This window comes from Ascaphus truei, chromosome 12 (genome assembly GCF_040206685.1).
Source record: "Ascaphus truei isolate aAscTru1 chromosome 12, aAscTru1.hap1, whole genome shotgun sequence".
NCBI lineage: Eukaryota > Metazoa > Chordata > Amphibia > Anura > Ascaphidae > Ascaphus > Ascaphus truei.
Genome location: NC_134494.1, coordinates 23,473,583 through 23,496,114, shown reverse-complemented (window position 1 = coordinate 23,496,114; position 22,532 = coordinate 23,473,583). Strand labels below are relative to the sequence as shown.

The 22,532-nt window shown below is 45.6% G+C and overlaps 1 protein-coding gene across 1 annotated transcript in view; it reads right to left on the bottom strand.

Moving 5' to 3' along the window:
• RRAS2 (RAS related 2) overlaps nucleotides 1-22,532 on the bottom strand; it is a 95,513-nt gene that overhangs the window by 3,495 nt on the left and 69,486 nt on the right. Inside the window, exons 2-5 of the mRNA XM_075567021.1 lie at nucleotides 7,125-7,212; nucleotides 3,864-3,966; nucleotides 3,354-3,462; nucleotides 377-495 (exon numbers count right to left, since the gene is read on the bottom strand). Of these exons, the coding sequence (XP_075423136.1) occupies nucleotides 377-495; nucleotides 3,354-3,462; nucleotides 3,864-3,966; nucleotides 7,125-7,212 (419 nt within the window). The remainder of the gene's footprint in view (nucleotides 1-376; nucleotides 496-3,353; nucleotides 3,463-3,863; nucleotides 3,967-7,124; nucleotides 7,213-22,532) is intronic.

Sequence of the window (22,532 nt, the reverse complement as noted above, 5' to 3'; positions counted from 1 at the left end):
TGCACTTAATTCACTCGTTATTAGAAATGTTTCATTGACCAATATTTCCAAAATAGACCTTGAAACCGTACATTTTTCGACAAGTAGAATTGATCATATTTGACCATTTCCAACAATCCGTGCGCATCTTTTTATATGATATTGTCTATTGCTCCTGTAGTGAACACACAGTAATGCACGTTAACATTTAGAGGCTTATTCGTTATCTGCCAAAGCAGCCAAAAATCGGGCCGCCTCCGGCCAAAATTCCCCACAGTGGGCAATGGAGGATTTCTTCCAATAACAGCTCCATCGTCCGCGTTGGCCGATCTAGAATAAGCCTCTTAAAGGCCGTACCCGGATTAAGTTTGAGCTGCACGTATTTTGTGACACTCACCTTACAACTTTGACGAGTTCATGAAAGGCTTGCTCTACATTCATTCGGATTTTTGCCGATGCTTCCATGTACGTTACTTTCAGCTGTCGTGCTAATTGCTGTCCTTCTTCTTGCGTTACCTGAAAATGACACTTTCATTGTAACACTCCTCTCAACTCACCCTCCCTGTGAGGGAGTGACACAAACACACACACACACTTCAGTGGGATCACCCTCTTAAAATTATGATCTCTTGAATATCTGGCGTCCCCAAAGACTTTAAGGGAGATTCCATTGAAGAATCCACAGTGTGTGAGCAATTTTGTTGGACAACCTTCTTTCCAGGTGCTGGATGATTATCATCAAATGTAAAATCTCTATACTTGGAGAGGTCATGATTGCTTATCTAAAAAGAACATGTCTGCAGATTATGTATATACCAAGTTCAATAAAAAGGGTATTACAACACAATTTTGCAGGTTTAATTAGTCTAGTAGAGCTCATATTTTCTACTCAAGCCAAGTGTAATGTCCCCCTCCCCAGTTAAAAAAAAAACAAAAAAAACAATCAAAATTCACCCGATTACAGGCAGTGCATCGTCACCAAAATTCACAAGGAGGAGCAAGAAGACAACCTAGCACTAAAAGTGGTCACACATGTTTCTCTGTCTGAGTTCTGGGGAACCCCTGTTTGAGGCATTAGCTGAAGTGTTGAAATGGGGAATTCAAAATTGCTTACGATGGACAGAAGTCAGAACCTATTTGATCTTGGTCCCCTCTCATGTTCGGGACAGATTTTTTACAACAGATGGATCTACTAGGTAGCCAAGCAGTTTTTTTTTTTTTTTTTAATATCGACTATCAAATTAGGTTCATAAAAAAGTGTAGGATTGTTCTATGCATTTGGTCTTTAAACCCTATGCATCTAGAAGGCACTGCTATGCATTGCTCGCCATGCCCCTCTGGTAATAAAGGGGGTTAAGAGAACACAAACTGGAGTACCAAAAAAACCCATCTGGCAAGCGACATTATGGAATTAATGTAAGTAAAACCCGGAGAACTTCAGACTAAGATAATTTCCAGACCGGGTCATTTACCAGAATGCCATGAAATGTTTCAGCCTTCTTCACAAAATCAGGTGTGATCAGGATTAATAAAAGCCACTTGTGAAAGGAATATATTTATTGGACAGGGTCTGTGGCTTTTATGGACATCTTTTTGTAGTGCAGAAGATGGTCAGCAGCTGTTCTAGATTTGATGAGGATGGTTCCGGTACGGAAAAAGCCTGCAGCGCCTAAAATGTAACCCTCTGGTGCCGGTGTTGCACGCTCTGATCTGTCACCAGTCTGCACCACGATGTGCAACAGCACGTCCCGCTCTGTGACCGGCCGCAGCGGTGACCAAAAGATCAAGTCACAGCCGCTCTGTAAGGACTGTGAGGTGGGGAGGAAGATTGGGGAGCAGAAGCGCACGAGGAGGAAGCGGAGACCTCCAGGACTCTGCCGCCCTTGCCCTCAATTAGGTTGGCAAGAGTGTCAGTGTGCTATGCGTGAGTGTGTCACGAACACAGACGGACACACAGTAAGAGGGTGCGTGTCCGAGACGGAGGGTGCGTGTCCGAGACGGAGGGTGCGTGTCCGAGACGGAGGGTGCGTGTCCGAGACGGAGGGTGCGTGTCCGGGACGGAGGGTGCGTGTCCGAGACGGAGGGTGCGTGTCCGAGACGGAGGGTGCGTGTCCGGGACGGAGGGTGCGTGTCCGGGACGGAGGGTGCGTGTCCGGGACGGAGGGTGCGTGTCCGGGACGGAGGGTGCGTGTCGGGGACGGAGGGTGCGTGTCGGGGACGGAGGGTGCGTGTCCGGGACGGAGGGTGCGTGTCGGGGACGGAGGGTGCGTGTCGGGGACGGAGGGTGCGTGTCCGGGACGGAGGGTGCGTGTCCGAGACGGAGGGTGCGTGTCCGAGACGGAGGGTGCGTGTCCGAGACGGAGGGTGCGTGTCCGAGACGGAGGGTGCGTGACCGAGACGGAGGGTGCGTGTCCGAGACGGAGGGTGCGTGTCCGAGACGGAGGGTGCATGTTCGAGACGGAGGGTGCGTGTCGGGGACGGAGGGCGCGTGTCGGGGACGGAGGGTGCGTGTCCGAGACGGAGGGTGCGTGTCGGGGACGGAGGGTGCGTGTCCGAGACGGAGTGTGCGTGTCCGAGACGGAGGGTGCGTGTCCGAGACGGAGGGTGCGTGTCCGAGACGGAGGGTGCGTGTCCGAGACGGAGGGTGCGTGTCGGGGACGGAGGGTGCGTGTCCGAGACGGAGGGTGCGTGTCGGGGACGGAGGGTGCGTGTCCGAGATGGAGGGTGCGTGTCGGGGACGGAGGGTGCGTGTCGGGGACGGAGGGTGCGTGTCCGAGACGGAGGGTGCGTGTCGGGGACGGAGGGTGCGTGTCGGGGACGGAGGGTGCGTGTCCGAGACGGAGGGTGCGTGTCGGGGACGGAGGGTGCGTGTCCGAGACGGAGGGTGCGTGTCCGAGACGGAGGGTGCGTGTCGGGGACGCAGTGGCAACAAAATATTAGCGCTTGCATTTTAAAAAAATTCTTTGTTCAACCCTATAGCTAATTTTGAAGAAAATCCTTGAAGATTTAATGGCTGAGGGATACAATTATTATTACTTTTAATTATTTGATATTGTGCATCTTGTCCTCCTATTAATCGAATACCTCTTATTTCCTTGAGCTCCCAAAGATTTAGTTGGTACCAAGCAATGTTCGAACCTATGGCATCTCTAATGTAACCCCCTATGTTGCCAGTGTTCTCCGTAGGTTATGGAATAATGGGCTTTACTCCTGTAATAGGAGGTCGATGCAGTTTATATCCAGGGTCGTTCCCCCTCTACCCCAGAACACGCGTGAAAAAAAAAATGGTGTCTTGTTTTCAATAATAATACAACTTTACAGTTCAATGAGGTTTCCTATACCCTGGCTTTGTGCTCAGCCTCTGTGTACGTTACCTGTCTCTGATGCTCCAAGTCTGCTTTGTTACCAACTAAAATCATCGGGAATTCATCCCGGTCTTTTACCCGGAGAATCTGTCTTTGGAATTTGTAGATTTCTTCAAAGCTGTAAAAAAAAAAAACAACAAAAAAAAACAAAACCCCCCCCATTAAATATTAATGCATCGTATTGGACGGATCAAATGAACAAGTTCCCCTTTTGTTATGGTTTTAGGTCTAAGTGGGAAGCAGGTGAACCACATTCATTTCAACTGCGGGCGACTCCTGGTTCCCGAGATACGTTTTCAGGAAGGTACTGCCAGTTGCCCACTAGATGCTTAAAATGCCTGCGCTATCGGCCTGCAGAACATGGATATTTAAACACCTTTTGTTTCCCCTGGAGAGGATGCTACCGGAAAATATCTCAGAAACAAGAGGAATCCTCGAACCCTCTCAGAGAGACCCCCGCACCCAGCGACAGACACCCCCACACCCAGCGACAGCCACCCCCACACAGGTTTTCCATACCTTCCCCTATCAGTCACCGCAAAGACCAGCAAAAATCCTTCTCCTGTCCGCATGTACTGCTCTCGCATGGCCCCAAATTCTTCTTGACCCGCTGTGTCTAGAACTAGAAGAAAGAAAATTGTTGTCGGTCTACACTTATTTCATAGACCCAAGACCACCATCATCCTGCAGAAAACCCCATAAGATTAAAATCATTCTAAATTATATGCAGCATAATGTTGGGGTTAGAGCTTATCCCCACTTCTCTATTGGGGGGAGATAGATTCAAGAAGCTCTGTATCAGAGAGACTTTTTGGATCTATACTTTGGGTACCCTTTTCCCCCAGGGAGTACAATTAGTGCTTGGACAAAAGCACTCTTATTTAGTGGTTGCCTTTTGGTCCTCCTCCGGTCCTTTTAGCCTTATCGCTTGCATCGTTTCCCATCTTCAATCAATCAGTTAGTATCTCCATTCCATGTTGGCCATTCATATCCATATTGTTATCCATATTCAGTGTTCGCAGATTTATTATCATTAATTTACAACACATACATATAGTTAATTTTTTTATCAACATTTATATTTACACATGGTTGAAGTCATATCAATTTCATATATATATTATTACATTTTATGATGTCTTACAATGAATCACAGTTATATAGATTAGTTTATATATGTATATTAGTTAATAGATGTTTAATATTATATATTTCACTCTACCAGCGTATGGCATGTTTGTGTGCGCACATTCATTTATATGTGCATATGCAAACACTGCATATGTTGGTTTTATCATTATGGTATTCAAACCAGTTACACATTAGAATAACATAAAAACTATTTATTTACCTTATTTATTTTTATAATATATTTCATTATTAATATTTTTTCACATTACACTTACGGGCTAATTACAGGCATACCCCGCATTAACGTACGCAATGGGACCGGAGCATGTATGTAAAGCGAAAATGTACTTAAAGTGAAGCACTACCTTTTCCCCACTTATTGATGCATGTACTGTACTGCAATCGTCCTATACGTGCATAACTGATGTAAATAACGCATGTGTAACAGGCTCAATAGGCTCCCCGCTTGCACACAGCTTCGGTGCAGGTAGGGAGCCGGTATTGCTGTTCAGGACGTGCTGACAGGCACATGCGTGAGCTGCCGTTTGCCTATTGGGCGATATGTACTTACTCGCGAGTGTACTTAAAGTGAGTGTACTTAAAGCAGGGTATGCCTGTACGTTTGAGAAGGGTTTGTTGTTGCTGCCTCTGTTCTTATATGTTCCATCTCCTCCCCGGAGTTCATAACATTCATGGTATTCAATTTATCACTAGCATTCGTTGTTATATTCACAGGAATTGGTTTTCATTCTATTATTCATCATCAATGTAGATCAATATATATATATAGTAGTTCAACAACGTATATGGTTGATTGGGTATATAATATAGTTCATTTTTCTATATCATACAATATTTTATTTTATTTTTCTGTTTGTGTTGCTTGTGCCCCAATGCCTCTCTCTGCAAAATTGATGTTATGTTACTTTGTGGTTATTGTCGTTGTTGCATTCGTGCATAAGTACCAGCAATGTTTCTTGGTGTTTTTTTATTTATAAGTACGCCCCTTTTTAAAGCACTTAAAGCGCCTGTTCATGAAAGCGCCTGTTCATGATAACCCCTGATGAAGTCGCCATTACCCATGCGACGAAATGCGTAGGGTTTCTGTCTGAGGACTGTGGGCAAAGGAGTCTATCACTGATCATTAGCCAGTAGCAGTGGAACCAAGAGAGGTGCTACACTTCAACGGGGAGGACCGCTATTCGAATGCACAATCTAGTGCACATCTGAAACCGAAAGCGGATGCACGTCACCCATCTATGAATCCATGAGGTTTTCTGCTTGCTACCGGCGCAGTATCCAGCAAAGACCCCTTGCCACAGACTTTTTATGCGATTGCCCAAGCGACTTGTGAGTGAGCCGATTTTACCTTGGTTTTGAGTAAACCTAATTTTTACTGAATTACGCTATGGAGCCTTCGCTTTCCTCTTTTTCAACACCCCCTAAATTATTCAAAAGTTTGCTTAAAACTAATTCATATGTATAGAACAGCGGTTCCCAATATTTGTTTTAAATTGTGCACCCACTGCTAGAAAATATTTGTTCCCGAACCCCTGGTTAATAAATCTTGTCTACTTATCAGACTATTGCTCACAAAACAGTTTGACTGATCCTAGGCAGTATAGTGTCCGTGCTTATGGGGATAACACACACTTAAGAAGGCCCCAAACTGCTCCTCCGTGTGTGCAGACAGGATGGGGGTATAGTCAACAAATTACTGCAGAAGCTCCCAAAGTCACACCCCACATTCCCTAGTCGCTTGTGGATTGCAAAGCATAGTGGGGAAGTAACTTTGGAAGCTCCTGATCCCGGCGATACTGCTCATGCAAATCTGCAGTTTGGGGTCTTACCAAGTGCGCTGTCCCCACACAGGCTAGTTACCCCACTATACCGCCTGGGATCCCCCATTACATATTTTGTGGGGCGAACTCTGTCAAGACGCCTCACGAACTCTCTTATTGGGAATCGCCGGTATAGAACATCAATTTTGATTTGTTGGTAGTTATTCAGCCATGTAAACACCCTGTCTAACATCGGCAGTGTTTACTTAACCCTTTGACTTCTGGAAGGGATAGTGGCACCAGAGTGCCATGGCCCCCTCCAGCACTTGCCATCACGTGATCGCTCCGGCACTTCCTCTTAGATCGCTCTCTACAGGAGCGCAAGAACACCATCTCCCTTAGAAAAATATTAGCTGGGCCATTAGGACATGCCCACTACTTCTAGGGGCTCCTGTATTGCCAGGCACACTGATGAAGTAGCACCCGAAGAGTTCAGTCAACTAAACATGTTCAAATCTAGGTCTAAAAGCAGAAGAACAATGGACGTATAATTTACAATATGTTCTGCTTTAGTGGTCTTTTTAAAGGGGCAGCTCCCTTTTTTTGTTTTGCTTGGGTGCTAGTTCCACCTCCTCTGGATACCGTGGAGTGCAGGGGTTGGATGAACTGCGCCTTTACGGAATCAGAATGCTGCTTAGTTGCCTTTGCAATGAGTTACAAAAAACTCACAACCACAGCTACAACTTTGATATCCAAAAAAGACGATGATATCATATCTTCAACTGCCTATGTGAGAGTGGGGTTGGTCTCTAGCAGGAGGAGAGCACCTCAGGAGGTCTTCTTCAGTATGTGTCCGTATTGTACTTACTGTCCAGCCTCGCCGCTCTGTCATCTATGACGCACTGCTTTGTGTAGGAATCTTCAATCGTTGGATCATAATCTGTGACAAAGTAGGACTGCAAAACAAAGAAAGGAATAAAACTACATTTACGCGTGTCAGAAAAAATTTAATTTAAAAAAAAAAAATCTCTATAGAGTTTGTTAAACACGAAAGAGCAAGAAAATATTTTATTTAAAGAGACAGTTGCACGTAGAAAGTAAAACTACCCAAAAAATAAACATCATTTGACGGATTAAACAACTTTTCTATGTAATCAGCTCCTTTAGAATCTATTCCCATCAGATACTTGTGCTACACAAGAAAGTGTTACTAATGACGGCCACATAAATTACTTAAACATCACAGTCACAAAAGTGCAAGTAACACATTTACCTGTAGGCAGTGTCTTGTCAACAAAAGTAAACCTAGTACAAAGTCTCTAAAGGATATTTGCCAACCATAGAAACAAACAAAAAAAATGTTAACTTGTACATTTAGGCCATTAAACAGGCCACGGCCATTGGTTCACGCTGGCGCTGAATGCACATTAAATAAAGTACGTCAGAGTTTTAGGTAGTAATTATTTAACCAATATTGCTTTTACCTGAAAGATCTTGGATTAAATGACAGACAGATTTATCAACATTGAGTGAGGTTTATATACTATGAAGAGCTCGTTTGAGGGTCTTCCACTAGTCCCTCAAACATTTAAAACCATGACGTACGTAAATGTCTTTATATAGCGCCAATTAATGTACATAGCGCTTCCCAGTAGTAATACACACGACAATCATAAATAACAAATACGAATAACAGATCATAGGAAGAAGCGCTTCAGACATAAAAGTAACATTTAGGAAAAGGAGTCCCTGCTCCGAAGAGCTTACAATCTAATTGGTAGGTAGGAAGAACGTACAGAGACAGTAGGAGGGTGTTCTGGTAAGTGCGACTGCAATGGGCCAAGGTTTATGTATGGGGTGTTAAATATCAGCAGGTCTTAAAAAGGTGGATAGAGAGGGTGCTAGTCTGATAGAGGTCCAGAGATCCAGCAGTGTGGGGCAGTCAGTGAGAAAAGTTTAAGGTGGGAGAGGGCTTTAGATACAAAGGGGGTAGAGAAGACATCCTTGAGCGGACCGCACGAGTTGGGATGGTGCATAGCGAGAAATTAGGGCTGAGATGTAAGGAGGGGTAGAAGAGTGAAAAGCTTTAAAAGTGAGGAGGAGAATTGAGTGCGAGATGCAGGATTTGATAGGAAGCCAGGAGAGGGATTGCAGCAGACGCTGACAGATTAAGGAAATCGAGTGATTCTGGCAGCAGCGTTTAGGATAGATTGTAGGGGAGACAGGTGAGAGGCAGGAAGGCCGGACAGCAGGAGGTTGCAGTAATCGAGGCGGGAGAGAATGAGGGCCTGAGTCAGAGTTTTAGCAGTCGAGCAACAGAGGGACGGGCGTATCTTTGTAATATTGCGGATGAAAAAGCGACAGGTTTTAGAAAAGTTTTGAATGTGAGAGGAAAATGTGAGAGAGGAATAGAGTGTGACCCCTAGGCAGCGTGCTTGGGATATTGGGTGTATGACAGAACTTCCAACAGTAATGTGGAAGGAGGTAATAGGGCCAGGTTTGGGAGCAAGTTCTGTTTTTCCATGTTAAGTTTAAGTCGGCGGAGGGCCATCCAAGATGATATCACAGAGAGACATTCAGAAACCTTGGTCTGTACATCAGGTGTAAGGTCAGGGGTTGAAAAGTAAATTTGTGTGTCGTCAAGAAGCAGGAGGGTGGTAATGGGCAGCGGGGGGCATATTGTGAACGAGGTACCCTCATAAAACAGCAAGACAAAGGCCGCAGACAGTGGGTATAAAGCCTTAAAAGGTTCAGTGCCATTTCCACAGTTGCAATGCAGTAAAAGCACCGAGCCATGTGACTTCATTTTCCAAGGAGGAGCGGCTCAGTGAGTAAAGACACCAACTCTGTAAACGAAGACAGAGTTTGAATCAGGGGTCCCTGGTTCTATTCCCGGTGTCAGCTCCTTATGACCTTTGAAAAGTCACTTTATCTCTCTGTGTGCTGCGTTAGGCCTTGGCCATGTTTGGCGCTTGCTCGCTCTCGCTTGCTACCGCTCGCTCTACCAGGAGCTTTTTGCTGTCCTTACAGAGGAGACAGCAAGCGCTTGGGAGGCGGGTATCACTGTGTATGTGTGTATCACTTGGTAGCTGTCAGTGTGTGTGCGTCACTGGGGAACGTGTGTGTGTGTGTGTGTGTGTGTGTGTGTGTGTGTGTGTGTGTGTGTGTGTGTATATATTATATAATATTTTAAAAATTTAAAATAAAAGACATGTGAGAATAATTTATTAACATTGTGCAACTTTGATAAATATATTCACGCACGCACACACGCATACACATACACACACACACACAAAGGCACACACACACACATGCACACACATACACACACACATGCACACACATACATACACACACACACACATACATACACATGCATACACACACAAAGGCACACACACATGCATACACAAAGGCACACACACACACACATGCATACACAAAGGCACACACACACATGCATACACAAAGGCACATACACACAAAGGCACACACACACATGCATACACAAAGGCACATACACACACAAAGGCACACACACACATGTATACACATACACACACATGCATACACACACACACACACAGGAGACATGGATCGGGGCAGAAGGGGGACAGACCGTCAGGGGGCAGGCCGGGGGCGGGCGCGTCACTGGCCGGGGGCGGGCCAGTGACGTCAAGGAGCTGGTTCGTCCTCATTGGGCGAACCGCTCACGTGACCGGCCTGTCTCGCCATCAAGCGGGGGAATTTTAAATTCCCCCAAGACCTGCGCTTCCGCAAGCGCGCAGAAGAGCAGGTGAGCCCCTACTAAAGCCGCTCTAATTGCGGCTGTAGGGGCTCAGTGCTGAGCGGGAGCACGCCTCAGCGCGCTTCCGCCAGCAAGCAGGTAACATGTCCGGGGCCTTACCGTGCACTATACTGCAATTGTGAAGCACTTTCAGTCTGATTGGGAGAAAGGCGCTCTATTCAATAAAGTTATTATTTATTATGACCACAATCCAAACAGGTTTATTTAGGCTTGAAAGCCTCTACTCCATAAGACACGTGGTATCCCATCAAGTTAGGTCCCTCCTTCGCAGAATCACAAGGAAATGAAATAAAAACAAAAACATACACGTATGATCCTAAAATAAGCAGGAAAATCAATAAAACAAAATCAGAGTTATAAGAATAAGTCAAGTCCTGCAGCCCAGCCACTATATCAGAGTGAATGGTCATTAAAACTCCACCTCCCCAGTCACCAATTCTGTGCTTCCTACAAAACATATGCATGAGGAAAATCAATAGCAGAATCAATAATGAGAAGCCGATGCATCTGATCTGGAGATACACTCTGAAAATAGCACCTTAAAAAAAAAAAAGGAAAGATGTGTATGTCTAAAAAAATACAATAAAAAAAAAAAGGGGTGCCGTCAACCAATTTCTTTCCATAGCCGAGAAGCAGGGGATCCCCAGAGCTGAGCCACGGTCATTTCAGATACTTACTGGGTATTTAAATAACCCTCACCACGCGGGCCAATAGGAAACTGTGATGGATGATGTTGCGGCTTCCGATTGGTCTGTGTAATAATGGGGGCGATTTAAAAAACGGCCATTTTGTTTCCCCTGAAGGGGACAGTAACGGCACTACCTTTACAACTGGCAACTGCTTCTTTAAGCAATTCATGCATAGGCGGTGAACCCCAAAATTGGACCTGCATTTTTACCATATGTTACAAACCGCACTGAAACCAGCTTAATAGGAGGTAACACGTAGAGAGTTTATTTTAATTAAGTTCTAGTTCATTATATCATTTACAGCACAAATACAATGAACCACTTCTGAGGCTGGAAGGATCATACTGTGTACATCCTGCTCTTAGAAAATGATGCAGCTGTAACACTCCTAGCCACAAGATGTCACTTTCACCATTGCTTCCTCTAACACTACGGCACTAACCCATGGAGGACCAGAGCACTGAATGTAGCAAAGGACCAATAAACCGGGACAGATTCATGGCCACGCAAACCAGACACCAGCCTCGGACATGCTGGGATATGGGGGCCCTGAAATAAATAAATTAGGCAGGACTCTCAATGTGCCCCTTTATAAGCATGCATCTGGATTTCTCCATGTGACTCCTTCAAAAGCACACATTGTAAGAGGGGCTCCTTATTGGCGCCTCACCTAGCGCCAAGTATCGCGTTAAAGCTGCAGACCAAGCAATATCCTACGTGTTTTTTTTTAAATTTTATATAAATAAATCAGTTCTGTACTATGAGAAAAGATTTGTAGCAACCATTTACAAAGTCACATCCCCTTCCTCTTCTGAAAGGCTCTGGCACACCCCTTTTGGGAGCCCTGCCCTCTCTCTAGCAGTGCACCAATTGTATCTAGCGACTGCCTGGTCACATGATCTTCCCCACAGAACATTGCATCTTTGGTCCTCTTCTGATGCACTGACAACCATTTAGTGAAACCCCGATACGAATCTTCGCGAACACAGGAGAACGGATCAATTGGCAACTTGGCCAATTACTTATTGTGTGGATTGTATTGATGCACATATTAAAAAAAAAAAAAAAAAAAAAAAATCGGTAGCTTTAATACGGCTGCCAATAATGGTGCAGTTTCCAACACTTAACGAGGGAACGTGAAACATATATTGGTGGATATGTACCAAGGTGACAATTTACTAAACAACATGGTTCAGATTTTCGTGTGTCAATTTAGGTCACCAGAAAACATGGGGGATCATTTACCAGGGTGTAATACTGGAGTGGACTTAGCGCCATTTAAATCCTCTCTGACTAGGGGGAATGAAGGGACACAGAGAAAAATAATATTTATTATCTTTCGGTTATTACCCTCCTCTTCTGTAACAGGGAAGGAAAGCCATGAATAACAGCATTATCATGGAGGTGAAGGAAACAAGGAGCACCAATAAGGCAGCGGCCATTGTTGGGGAGACGGCGCACAGGTGTGCGTGCGCGATCACAACGCCTTAAGGAAATGATCGTAGCCAAAGACCGCACGTGCGACCGCTCGAGGAATCAGTTCAATTTAATTCCCCGTCGCGATGGCCAGGTCCTGTGAGCGATTCGCGCAATGAGGGTGAACCAGCTCCGTGACGCCCCCCCCCTGTCGCGTTTACCCTGACCTCAAATTGGTGAAGCTAAAAAGCGGGTGACGTGATGCGCACGGACGCAAGTGCGCGGTCACAGTGGCCGCAGCCTAACTCTCCTTCAGGGTTTACCTGCTGTAAATGAAATCCTCGGAAGCCAATGAAACAAAACTAGCATGAATAAGTCATTTAAATAAAAAAAGTGCATCACTCTCCAATATTAAATCTACCACTGTTAGGCGCTGTTCTTACAAAATGCAGGGCATTCATGGGGCTGGCCATAGTGCGCGCGAGGAAGCGGCAGATTTCAGCAGACAAATTATTTTGTTTTTGTCGCGCCATGGCCTGGTCACTTGAGCGGTTCAGCCAATGAGGGCAAACCAGCTTCGTGAGGTCACGCCCACACCTCCGCCCCGCTGTGGATCTCGGGCCACAGATCGCACGGCAGGCGTGAGGCGACGCCATGCGCTCCCGCTATATCCGAGGCCTACGTCGGACCCGTGTGAAACTGCATATGTAAATGGCTACCATAAAATGAAGTAATTCCATTAAAAAATCAACCACGTCGCACACTTTTTGCTCACACTTTCTTCGATGTTCAATTAATTAACAAAAAATAGTAGAAAACCCCGACATCTGTTTTTTGACCAGTTTCCCAAAATGATGTTTTAACATAGTGTGTAAAATAACAAGAAAAGCTAGATTTCAGAAGATGAAAGCCAATACATTTGGGCCCATATTTAGTAAGCAATGCTATCCCATAAGAAACCTTATTGTCGATTCAAAGTTTCTTATGGCACAGCACTGCTTAGTAAACAAGGCTCTTTATTTATTAAAATAGAGACTGAGGAACGGAGATTTCGCGTATACACATTTTCTTGGCTTATGTCTTTGCCCTCCAGTGAATCTGTGTGTGAACAGATGCCAACTATAGCAAAAGGTCATTAATAAATCAGGGTTCTTCACAACCTCACATCACTTCCTATACAGCAGGCAGCACAGTGCAAGGATTCTGGGAACAATATGGTCTGTTCAGGTTAAAAAGAGGCGAGAAACCAAGGTCTCAGTTGGTATAAACAAATCACATCAGCGAGACAGAATTAGCCAGAGGGTAAAGTCACTTGTACACAAAATGCCTTGAAACAGCCACATGTACAATAAAAAGAATGGCAATTTGGAGTTTCAGGAACTCCCCAATGCCCAGTTAAGCAGAACATGTACATTTACAAACGCCAATAGCAAATATGTTTTGCATAGAGAGATCTCAACTTCCAAGACCAATTAATTCAGCGATACTACATTCTCCCCCCATTTTCTTCCTCTTTGTATATGTAAAGCATGCGACAACCATTCTACATTTTTACCCAAGCTGCAATCTCTTAGTGCCCCTGCTCTAAGGCCCGTAATATAGTGGGTGCGCTTGCTCCGTCGCGCGCGGCACTTATAATTGGCTGTGGTTAGCCATGCGTTCTATACTAGGGCCGCGCGCGCACGGCAGTGAGCGTGGAGACGGACGATCGGGGGAAACTCAGAAAAAGTATGTTTTCGCGCGGCTTCCGCTCAGTGAGGCTGCGTCCATGGTCAGCGCTTATCCGCTGACCCATGCTGAGGCGCGCTGACGCTTGTCAGTGAGCCTCTGCAGCCACAATGAGCGAGTTTAGCAGGGGCACGCGCACGCTTCCGCAAGCGTGCGGAAGCGTAGCCAACATTATTTTTTTAGTTTTGGCGCTCACGGGAGCGCAGGGCCGGTCCGTGACGTCACTGGCCCGCCCCCCGACGGCGCGTGAACTAAGGCCAGGGAAAGCACCCGCTTTCCCTCAGCCTCAGCGCGCCTCCGCACGGCTGAAGTCACCATGGACTCAGCCTGAGGCTGCAATGTATGTGTATGTATATATACACACTTATCAAAGTTGCACATGTTAATAAATTATTTATTCTCACAACATGTCTGTTTTATTAACTTTTTAAATATATAATAAATTATTAACACAACAACAACAACAACAACAACAACAACAACAACAACAACACACGTCATAGCCTTTCGCTCACAGCACGGACCCGTACACACACACACACACACAAAGTGTGCGGTACATGCACGAGCATTCGCACGGAGGCTCGATTACAATGCCTTAAGGCAATAGACCGCCGTGCGACAGTAGGAAGGGGCGCGCGGTGTGCGAGGAATCATTCAATCTGATTCCACGGCCAGGTCACGTGAGCGGCTCGCCCAATGAGGGCGAACCAGTACCGTGATGCCACAGCCACGCCCGAAGACACGCCAACCGCCATCGCGTCTAGCATGGCCAAAGACCGCTCCCGCTAAACGTGGGCGACGTCGCACGCACGCCTCCATGGACGCAGCCTAAATCTGTCAAAATCCTGATTGTGTGCCTAACATAATGGCTGCCTTTCAGTTTCAATCAATCCTTCAGTCAGTGTAACTCTGCAGCTACAATGTATCCTTATATTACTAGAGTAACATTATCTATTACAGTTTACAGCACAAACTGCTGGGAATATTGGCAACAAATTCTAACAAACAGGAAAGTGTTGCAAAGATCTTGCACTGCTTGGGAGGTTGGCTAAACCTTGCTATAGAAATCAAAGGATGCTTTAAAAAAAAAACACCTCATTCAAAATGGAATTAAGAGTAGAATAATAATTAACAAAAAAAAAAAACCAGTAAGATTTATCCAATACTACAGAACAGATTTACAAAAAATAAACCCCATAAGATTTCACATGTTTTTCTGCTTTACGTGACATTAGGGGGTTCTGGACCCCAGAAAATGATGTTTAAATGTACCAAAAAAAAGTACTCGTGTGAGTGGGTAAGACCCTATGGAAGTCAATGGGGGAGATTCTAGATGCTCCAAAGCACCTACTCCATCCAAAAACCGACGTGGATATCCAAGCTTCGGAGCATACAGTAGGACATCATAGGTCATTCGTTTTATACGCGGAAAGGGGATTCAAATCTTCTCCAGGGCAGGGAAGCAACTTCACGTACTGCATGAGCTTCAAGAAAACGTACGTGATGGAGAAACACTCCCCTCCTTCCCCTTTCAGAGAAAATGCAAAGAAAACAAAAACAAATGCTTGCCTTCAGCACCGTTAGATTGAAGAAAAGCCAAATATCAAATAAATGGTTTCCAAATGTTTTTTGGCCAACAGCATGGGATATTAAAAGCCAGTCTTGGACATGCGGAATGCGAAGGCCTCCCTAGACCTCAAGTATATAGCAAAAGGCGAATGTTCAACCCCTAGCCCCATCTAAAGGGGGCGGCAAGGGCCTGCGTTGCAGGTACCGCCAGCATTAAAGCGGTTAACTTTTGTCATTTGTCATAGCAAGAAGTTTATTCTGCTTAACAGCCAGCAACAATCTGACGTGAGCATTTAAAAGGAGTTAGACTGATCAGCCTTCTAAGGTTGCATAGGTATAGCAAATAAAAATATCACTTGTGAGCACATTCATGTCTCGGATAGATCAGCAACCCTGCCTTTCCCCATTATCTCTTAGCATACAATGCTGCCACTGCAGGCAGGGATTCTGGGTAATTACATGCAAATGAGCACTCCGTGGTGTCACCTTTTGCTTCTTGTCCATTTTAAAATTGCCCCCTATATGTCTATACTTGCCATATTAGGCTAAGGCCATACAGTCTTCGCCCGTGTGGAGGCGTGCGAAGGCTGTGACGTCACCCGCGTGAAGCCGGTGCGTTTTCTGTCCATGGTAGATGCGCAGTGGGGGGTGTGCCTAGGGGCGTCACAGAGCAGGTTCACCCCCCATTGGGCGAACTGCTAGGCCTGCCTGCCTGTAGCGCCAAGAAATCAGTTTCAACTAATTTCTTGCGCCCGCATGGTCTATGGGCACGATCAATGCGTTTAGGCAACGTGAGCGTGCCTCCGCGCCGTCTGCGGCAGTGTGAACCTGCCCTTACACAGATTTTTCAGCACAGACTGGGTTACAGAAGTACATAGCCAGTAAAGATTACATGTGCAAATTAAAGCCATCGGACAGACAATACCAATAATATTTAAACCATGTTCAGATCACTGAACATATGAAACATTTTTTTGTTGGATTTGTAAGAGATCACGGTACAGGAGGGCCCCAGTCATGCGGCGGGTTCCGTTCTAAGGACCCGCCGCAAAGCAAAAACCTGCGATTTTCGTTATGTGCGCATGCGCAGACCGTCAACGCGCCGTTCTATGCATCGCAATATCGGCAAAAAAAAAAACATTCTGCACATGTGCAACCCAGGAACGGCCCATTCTGCCCGTGCGCAGACATGGCGGCCCTATTCTCGGTACCGCCGAAAAGCGGGGCCTTGCTGTATTCCTAAAATATGGTAATTCACAGCTTTTTTTTTCTTTTTAAGTTTCATTTACGGATAGTACAACAGCATTTCCCAAAATGTACTAACAGCCTGTGTCTACGGGTGCAATTGCTTCACTATTACTAAAGTGCTGAGAATCCACATCATATACAAACAGCCATCTTTAACGATACCAAGAAGATTTATACAGTATTACACGGAACCAGAATTGCAGTGGAATTGCTACGCCAAGTGGCGGCCGGCATAAGCGTTTGTAACGGAAATATGGGCCTACACACAGAGAAAGTGCCATCTCTAACGTTACATGAAATGCTCAAAAGTGCTCTCGCTTTCCCTTCTAGGGCCTACATTGAGAGTTACCTCTCGTGTTCAAGTGTTACTGCCAGGTAAAAAACATTTTTATAAATAAATACATTCTAAGAACACGCATTTAATATCAATGTATCCGTGTGTGTCGATGGATGCGAAGCTCGAAGGAGAAGCTTTCATGAAAATCACCGGAGGCAGCCAACAAAATCCCTCAAACAAGTTCAGAAGAAACATTTCAAATCGCAAGGTTAAGCAGAGGGAGGGGCAGAACCTAGAACCTAGAACGATTAGCGAAGTGCTACCAAGGCCACCGAGGGGGGATGGGAGGAGAGCCGGGGACAAGAGTTGGCTGCGGAGGGCCCCGCAAGTTGGGGCCCGACCTCTAGGCCGGGGCCGGCTGCTTGTCTTCTCGTTGCCACCGGGCCCCGGCTCTCCTTCACTCTCACACCAACTGTCCCACGCCGAGCTTCTGACGTCGGCACGCACCGGAAGCAAGCTGGGCTCAGCTTCCATATGAGAGAGGCCTGGCGCACGCCGGGGTCAGAAGCTCGGCGTGAGACAGTGTTGGTGTCAGTGAGGGAGGCAGCCGGGCCCAGCCAGAGGTCACCCCCAAAGTAAGTTTGTGTTTATTTGGGGGGTGTGGGGAGTAGTTTGTATGTATTGGGTGGGGGGTGTGGAATGTATTTTGGGGGGGGGGGGGGAGAGAGGGGAAGAAAAAAAAGTGTGAGAGGAGGGGTGGATTGAGCGAAAGTGGGGTAATTGATGGAGAGAGGGGGTGTAAGAGAGAGGGTAAGCGTGAGATCGGGGGAAATAGAGGAGATTCACGGTGTGTGAAATGGGGGGGGGGGGGCTCGCAAGACCGCCGACATGGGGGGGAGGGGGGTCGCGCGCCTCCAGAAAAGATGGAAAACTTGATGCTTACAAGAATAGATCAGTGAATGGATATCACAAGCAATGCACCTTTATCAATGTCCCTCAGGGAGGACAAGTCTTGTGAAGATCTGAATGTTTGCAGAGCGACGGAAACATTGATATAAACGACGTGTGGCCCTTACATATTCATTCACATATTAGGATTACAGACCATGAATTATAGGGTGAAGCTCCATTAGAAAAGCCATTTTTAACACACTTTTCTAAAACTGAATGCTGACGTTTGCGGCTGCTCACAAATAGCTGACAAATGACAAAACTGTATAGTTGCACAACGGTCAACCCTTTTAGCCAGGAAGGAAAGCAAAGAGACTAATGCCTTTTATAGAGACAAAGTATCATCGGTTCAAATGTTTAGAGGCATCCGGTTGGATATTCCTAGTGTTGCTAAGCAGTTTACAGTGTAGCCAAGCCCAATCGTTCTCATACAAAGCCAAAGCTTTCAGTGTTCTGTACAGTATACATGTAATACACCTGTACTACAACAGAGTTAGAACAGACTGCTATGTGCAAGAAGTACGAAAAAAGGTACACATGCGGCACACAGATTCTCAATCCACACAGCAAACACTGTGAAAGTGTATGTTAAACATCGAAGCAGTAAATCAATCGCGGGAGGGGTGGCAATTACTTTTTCTCAGAACCCTGGTTGTTTTGCATAAAGTTATGGATCATTGAGACTTCTCTGAATCAATACATACTTTGTTCATGAGATAGAGAGGAGTTGGCAATGTTGTTCCTCAGATATGGAAAATTTCAAGATCATACTATATAATAATATATTCGGGGACAGTACAAGGAGCTTTCAAAAGAACTATTCATCCCACGGGCAGTACAAAGGACTCGGGGGCATCCCTTAAGGTTGGAGGAAAGGAGATTTCACCAGCAACAAAGGAAGGGGATCTTTACAGTAAGGGCAGTTACAATGTGGAATTCATTACCCATGGAGACTGTGATGGCAGATACAATAAATTTGTTCAAAAAAAAGGTTGGACCTCTTTTTAGAAAGGAAAGGTATACAGGGATATACCATATAAGTATACATGGGAAGGATGTTGATCCAGGGATTAATCAGATTGCCAATTCTTGGAGTCAGGAAGTAATTAATTTTTCCCCTTAAGAGATATTATTGGATGATATGACTCTGGTTTTTTTTGCTTGCCTTCCTCTGGATCAATAAGTAAGTATAGATATAGGATAAAGTATCTGTTGTCTACATTTAGCATAGGTTGAACTTGATGGACGTACGTCTTTTGTCAACCTCATCTACTATGTAACAATACCGACTTATTGTTTGAGGCTACTTAAAAAAAAAAGTGTCAGTCAAATAAGATTTTCTATTCAGGGAAACAGCATTGTGATTCTCATTTATAGTTACGATATTAGCCTATTTTCAAATGATATATGGTTGTCCCTGTAAACTATTTGGTTTTCATCCATGCTCTTGGTTTGATTACCATGGCTATTTTGGGGGCAGTAAATGTGCCTGACTAGTTAACCCCAACATCCATCAGTTTTCCTTGTAAAGCAGGAAACAACAGCCTCCGACTGCGTCCCCAGTACGTTCTACAGCTCACGCTTCGGCGTGCGCTGCGTTTACAAGCACCCCCCTCCCCCCAGATCAGGCCGGGCCCACTACGCACCGTGGCGCGCATTCGGCAGCAGCGCTCTACTACAAGTTTTTGCAAAGACAGGAAAACTGTCTTTACAACTTGCGACAAATGGCTGGCCACGCCCCTGCCAGCGGTTCAGCCAATGAGGGCGAACCAGCCGCGTGAGGTCATGGCCATGCCCCTGCAAACCCCCCGTCACAATCTCCTGCATCTCACCCGAGGACCGCAGATTGCACGTACATCCCCCCATCCCCCGGCACCGTGCTATAGTGCAGACAGGGACCGCGGCCTAAGTAGTTGCCCCCTAATACAGCTCATGGCAAAGCTACAAGATTACATCTATCCTTCTAGTTGTTAATTAGAGAAAAAAAATCAGATGAATAACTATTGGGTTTCCTTATTACCAAGGTGCAAAGCACTGCATTGGTCGAGCAGGTTAGAGTCGGGGTTTGGTCACCCAGTTATGGGTGTTTGAAGAATGTACTTGCAATCTCTTCTGCTGAGCAGTGACCTCAGGGAAAAGGAGAGAAAAAAGACAAAACATGCAGGGAACCTGCAATAGTGTATTACCCAAGGGATGACAGGGTTATGCAATGAAGGAGCAATTTATTACATTAAAATGACAAGGTTAAAATAACCATGGGTGACAATTGATGAACATACATATAAAAAACATAAAAAATGCAATTAAACTAATTAGATGGTGGACATGTGCCTCAGCACACTCTTGCACAGTGCAAGGATTCTGGGAACAATATGGTCTGTTCAGGTTAAAAAGAGGCGAGAAACCAAGGTCTCAGTTGGTATAAACAAATCACATCAGCGAGACAGAATTAGCCAGAGGGTAAAGTCACTTGTACACAAAATGCCTTGAAACAGCCACATGTACAATAAAAAGAATGGCAATTTGGAGTTTCAGGAACTCCCCAATGCCCAGTTAAGCAGAACATGTACATTTACAAACGCCAATAGCAAATATGTTTTGCATAGAGAGATCTCAACTTCCAAGACCAATTAATTCAGCGATACTACATTCTCCCCCCATTTTCTTCCTCTTTGTATATGTAAAGCATGCGACAACCATTCTACATTTTTACCCAAGCTGCAATCTCTTAGTGCCCCTGCTCTAAGGCCCGTAATATAGTGGGTGCGCTTGCTCCGTCGCGCGCGGCACTTATAATTGGCTGTGGTTAGCCATGCGTTCTATACTAGGGCCGCGCGCGCACGGCAGTGAGCGTGGAGACGGACGATCGGGGGAAACTCAGAAAAAGTATGTTTTCGCGCGGCTTCCGCTCAGTGAGGCTGCGTCCATGGTCAGCGCTTATCCGCTGACCCATGCTGAGGCGCGCTGACGCTTGTCAGTGAGCCTCTGCAGCCACAATGAGCGAGTTTAGCAGGGGCACGCGCACGCTTCCGCAAGCGTGCGGAAGCGTAGCCAACATTATTTTTTTAGTTTTGGCGCTCACGGGAGCGCAGGGCCGGTCCGTGACGTCACTGGCCCGCCCCCCGACGGCGCGTGAACTAAGGCCAGGGAAAGCACCCGCTTTCCCTCAGCCTCAGCGCGCCTCCGCACGGCTGAAGTCACCATGGACTCAGCCTGAGGCTGCAATGTATGTGTATGTATATATACACACTTATCAAAGTTGCACATGTTAATAAATTATTTATTCTCACAACATGTCTGTTTTATTAACTTTTTAAATATATAATAAATTATTAACACAACAACAACAACAACAACAACAACAACAACAACAACAACACACGTCATAGCCTTTCGCTCACAGCACGGACCCGTACACACACACACACACACAAAGTGTGCGGTACATGCACGAGCATTCGCACGGAGGCTCGATTACAATGCCTTAAGGCAATAGACCGCCGTGCGACAGTAGGAAGGGGCGCGCGGTGTGCGAGGAATCATTCAATCTGATTCCACGGCCAGGTCACGTGAGCGGCTCGCCCAATGAGGGCGAACCAGTACCGTGATGCCACAGCCACGCCCGAAGACACGCCAACCGCCATCGCGTCTAGCATGGCCAAAGACCGCTCCCGCTAAACGTGGGCGACGTCGCACGCACGCCTCCATGGACGCAGCCTAAATCTGTCAAAATCCTGATTGTGTGCCTAACATAATGGCTGCCTTTCAGTTTCAATCAATCCTTCAGTCAGTGTAACTCTGCAGCTACAATGTATCCTTATATTACTAGAGTAACATTATCTATTACAGTTTACAGCACAAACTGCTGGGAATATTGGCAACAAATTCTAACAAACAGGAAAGTGTTGCAAAGATCTTGCACTGCTTGGGAGGTTGGCTAAACCTTGCTATAGAAATCAAAGGATGCTTTAAAAAAAAAACACCTCATTCAAAATGGAATTAAGAGTAGAATAATAATTAACAAAAAAAAAAAACCAGTAAGATTTATCCAATACTACAGAACAGATTTACAAAAAATAAACCCCATAAGATTTCACATGTTTTTCTGCTTTACGTGACATTAGGGGGTTCTGGACCCCAGAAAATGATGTTTAAATGTACCAAAAAAAAGTACTCGTGTGAGTGGGTAAGACCCTATGGAAGTCAATGGGGGAGATTCTAGATGCTCCAAAGCACCTACTCCATCCAAAAACCGACGTGGATATCCAAGCTTCGGAGCATACAGTAGGACATCATAGGTCATTCGTTTTATACGCGGAAAGGGGATTCAAATCTTCTCCAGGGCAGGGAAGCAACTTCACGTACTGCATGAGCTTCAAGAAAACGTACGTGATGGAGAAACACTCCCCTCCTTCCCCTTTCAGAGAAAATGCAAAGAAAACAAAAACAAATGCTTGCCTTCAGCACCGTTAGATTGAAGAAAAGCCAAATATCAAATAAATGGTTTCCAAATGTTTTTTGGCCAACAGCATGGGATATTAAAAGCCAGTCTTGGACATGCGGAATGCGAAGGCCTCCCTAGAC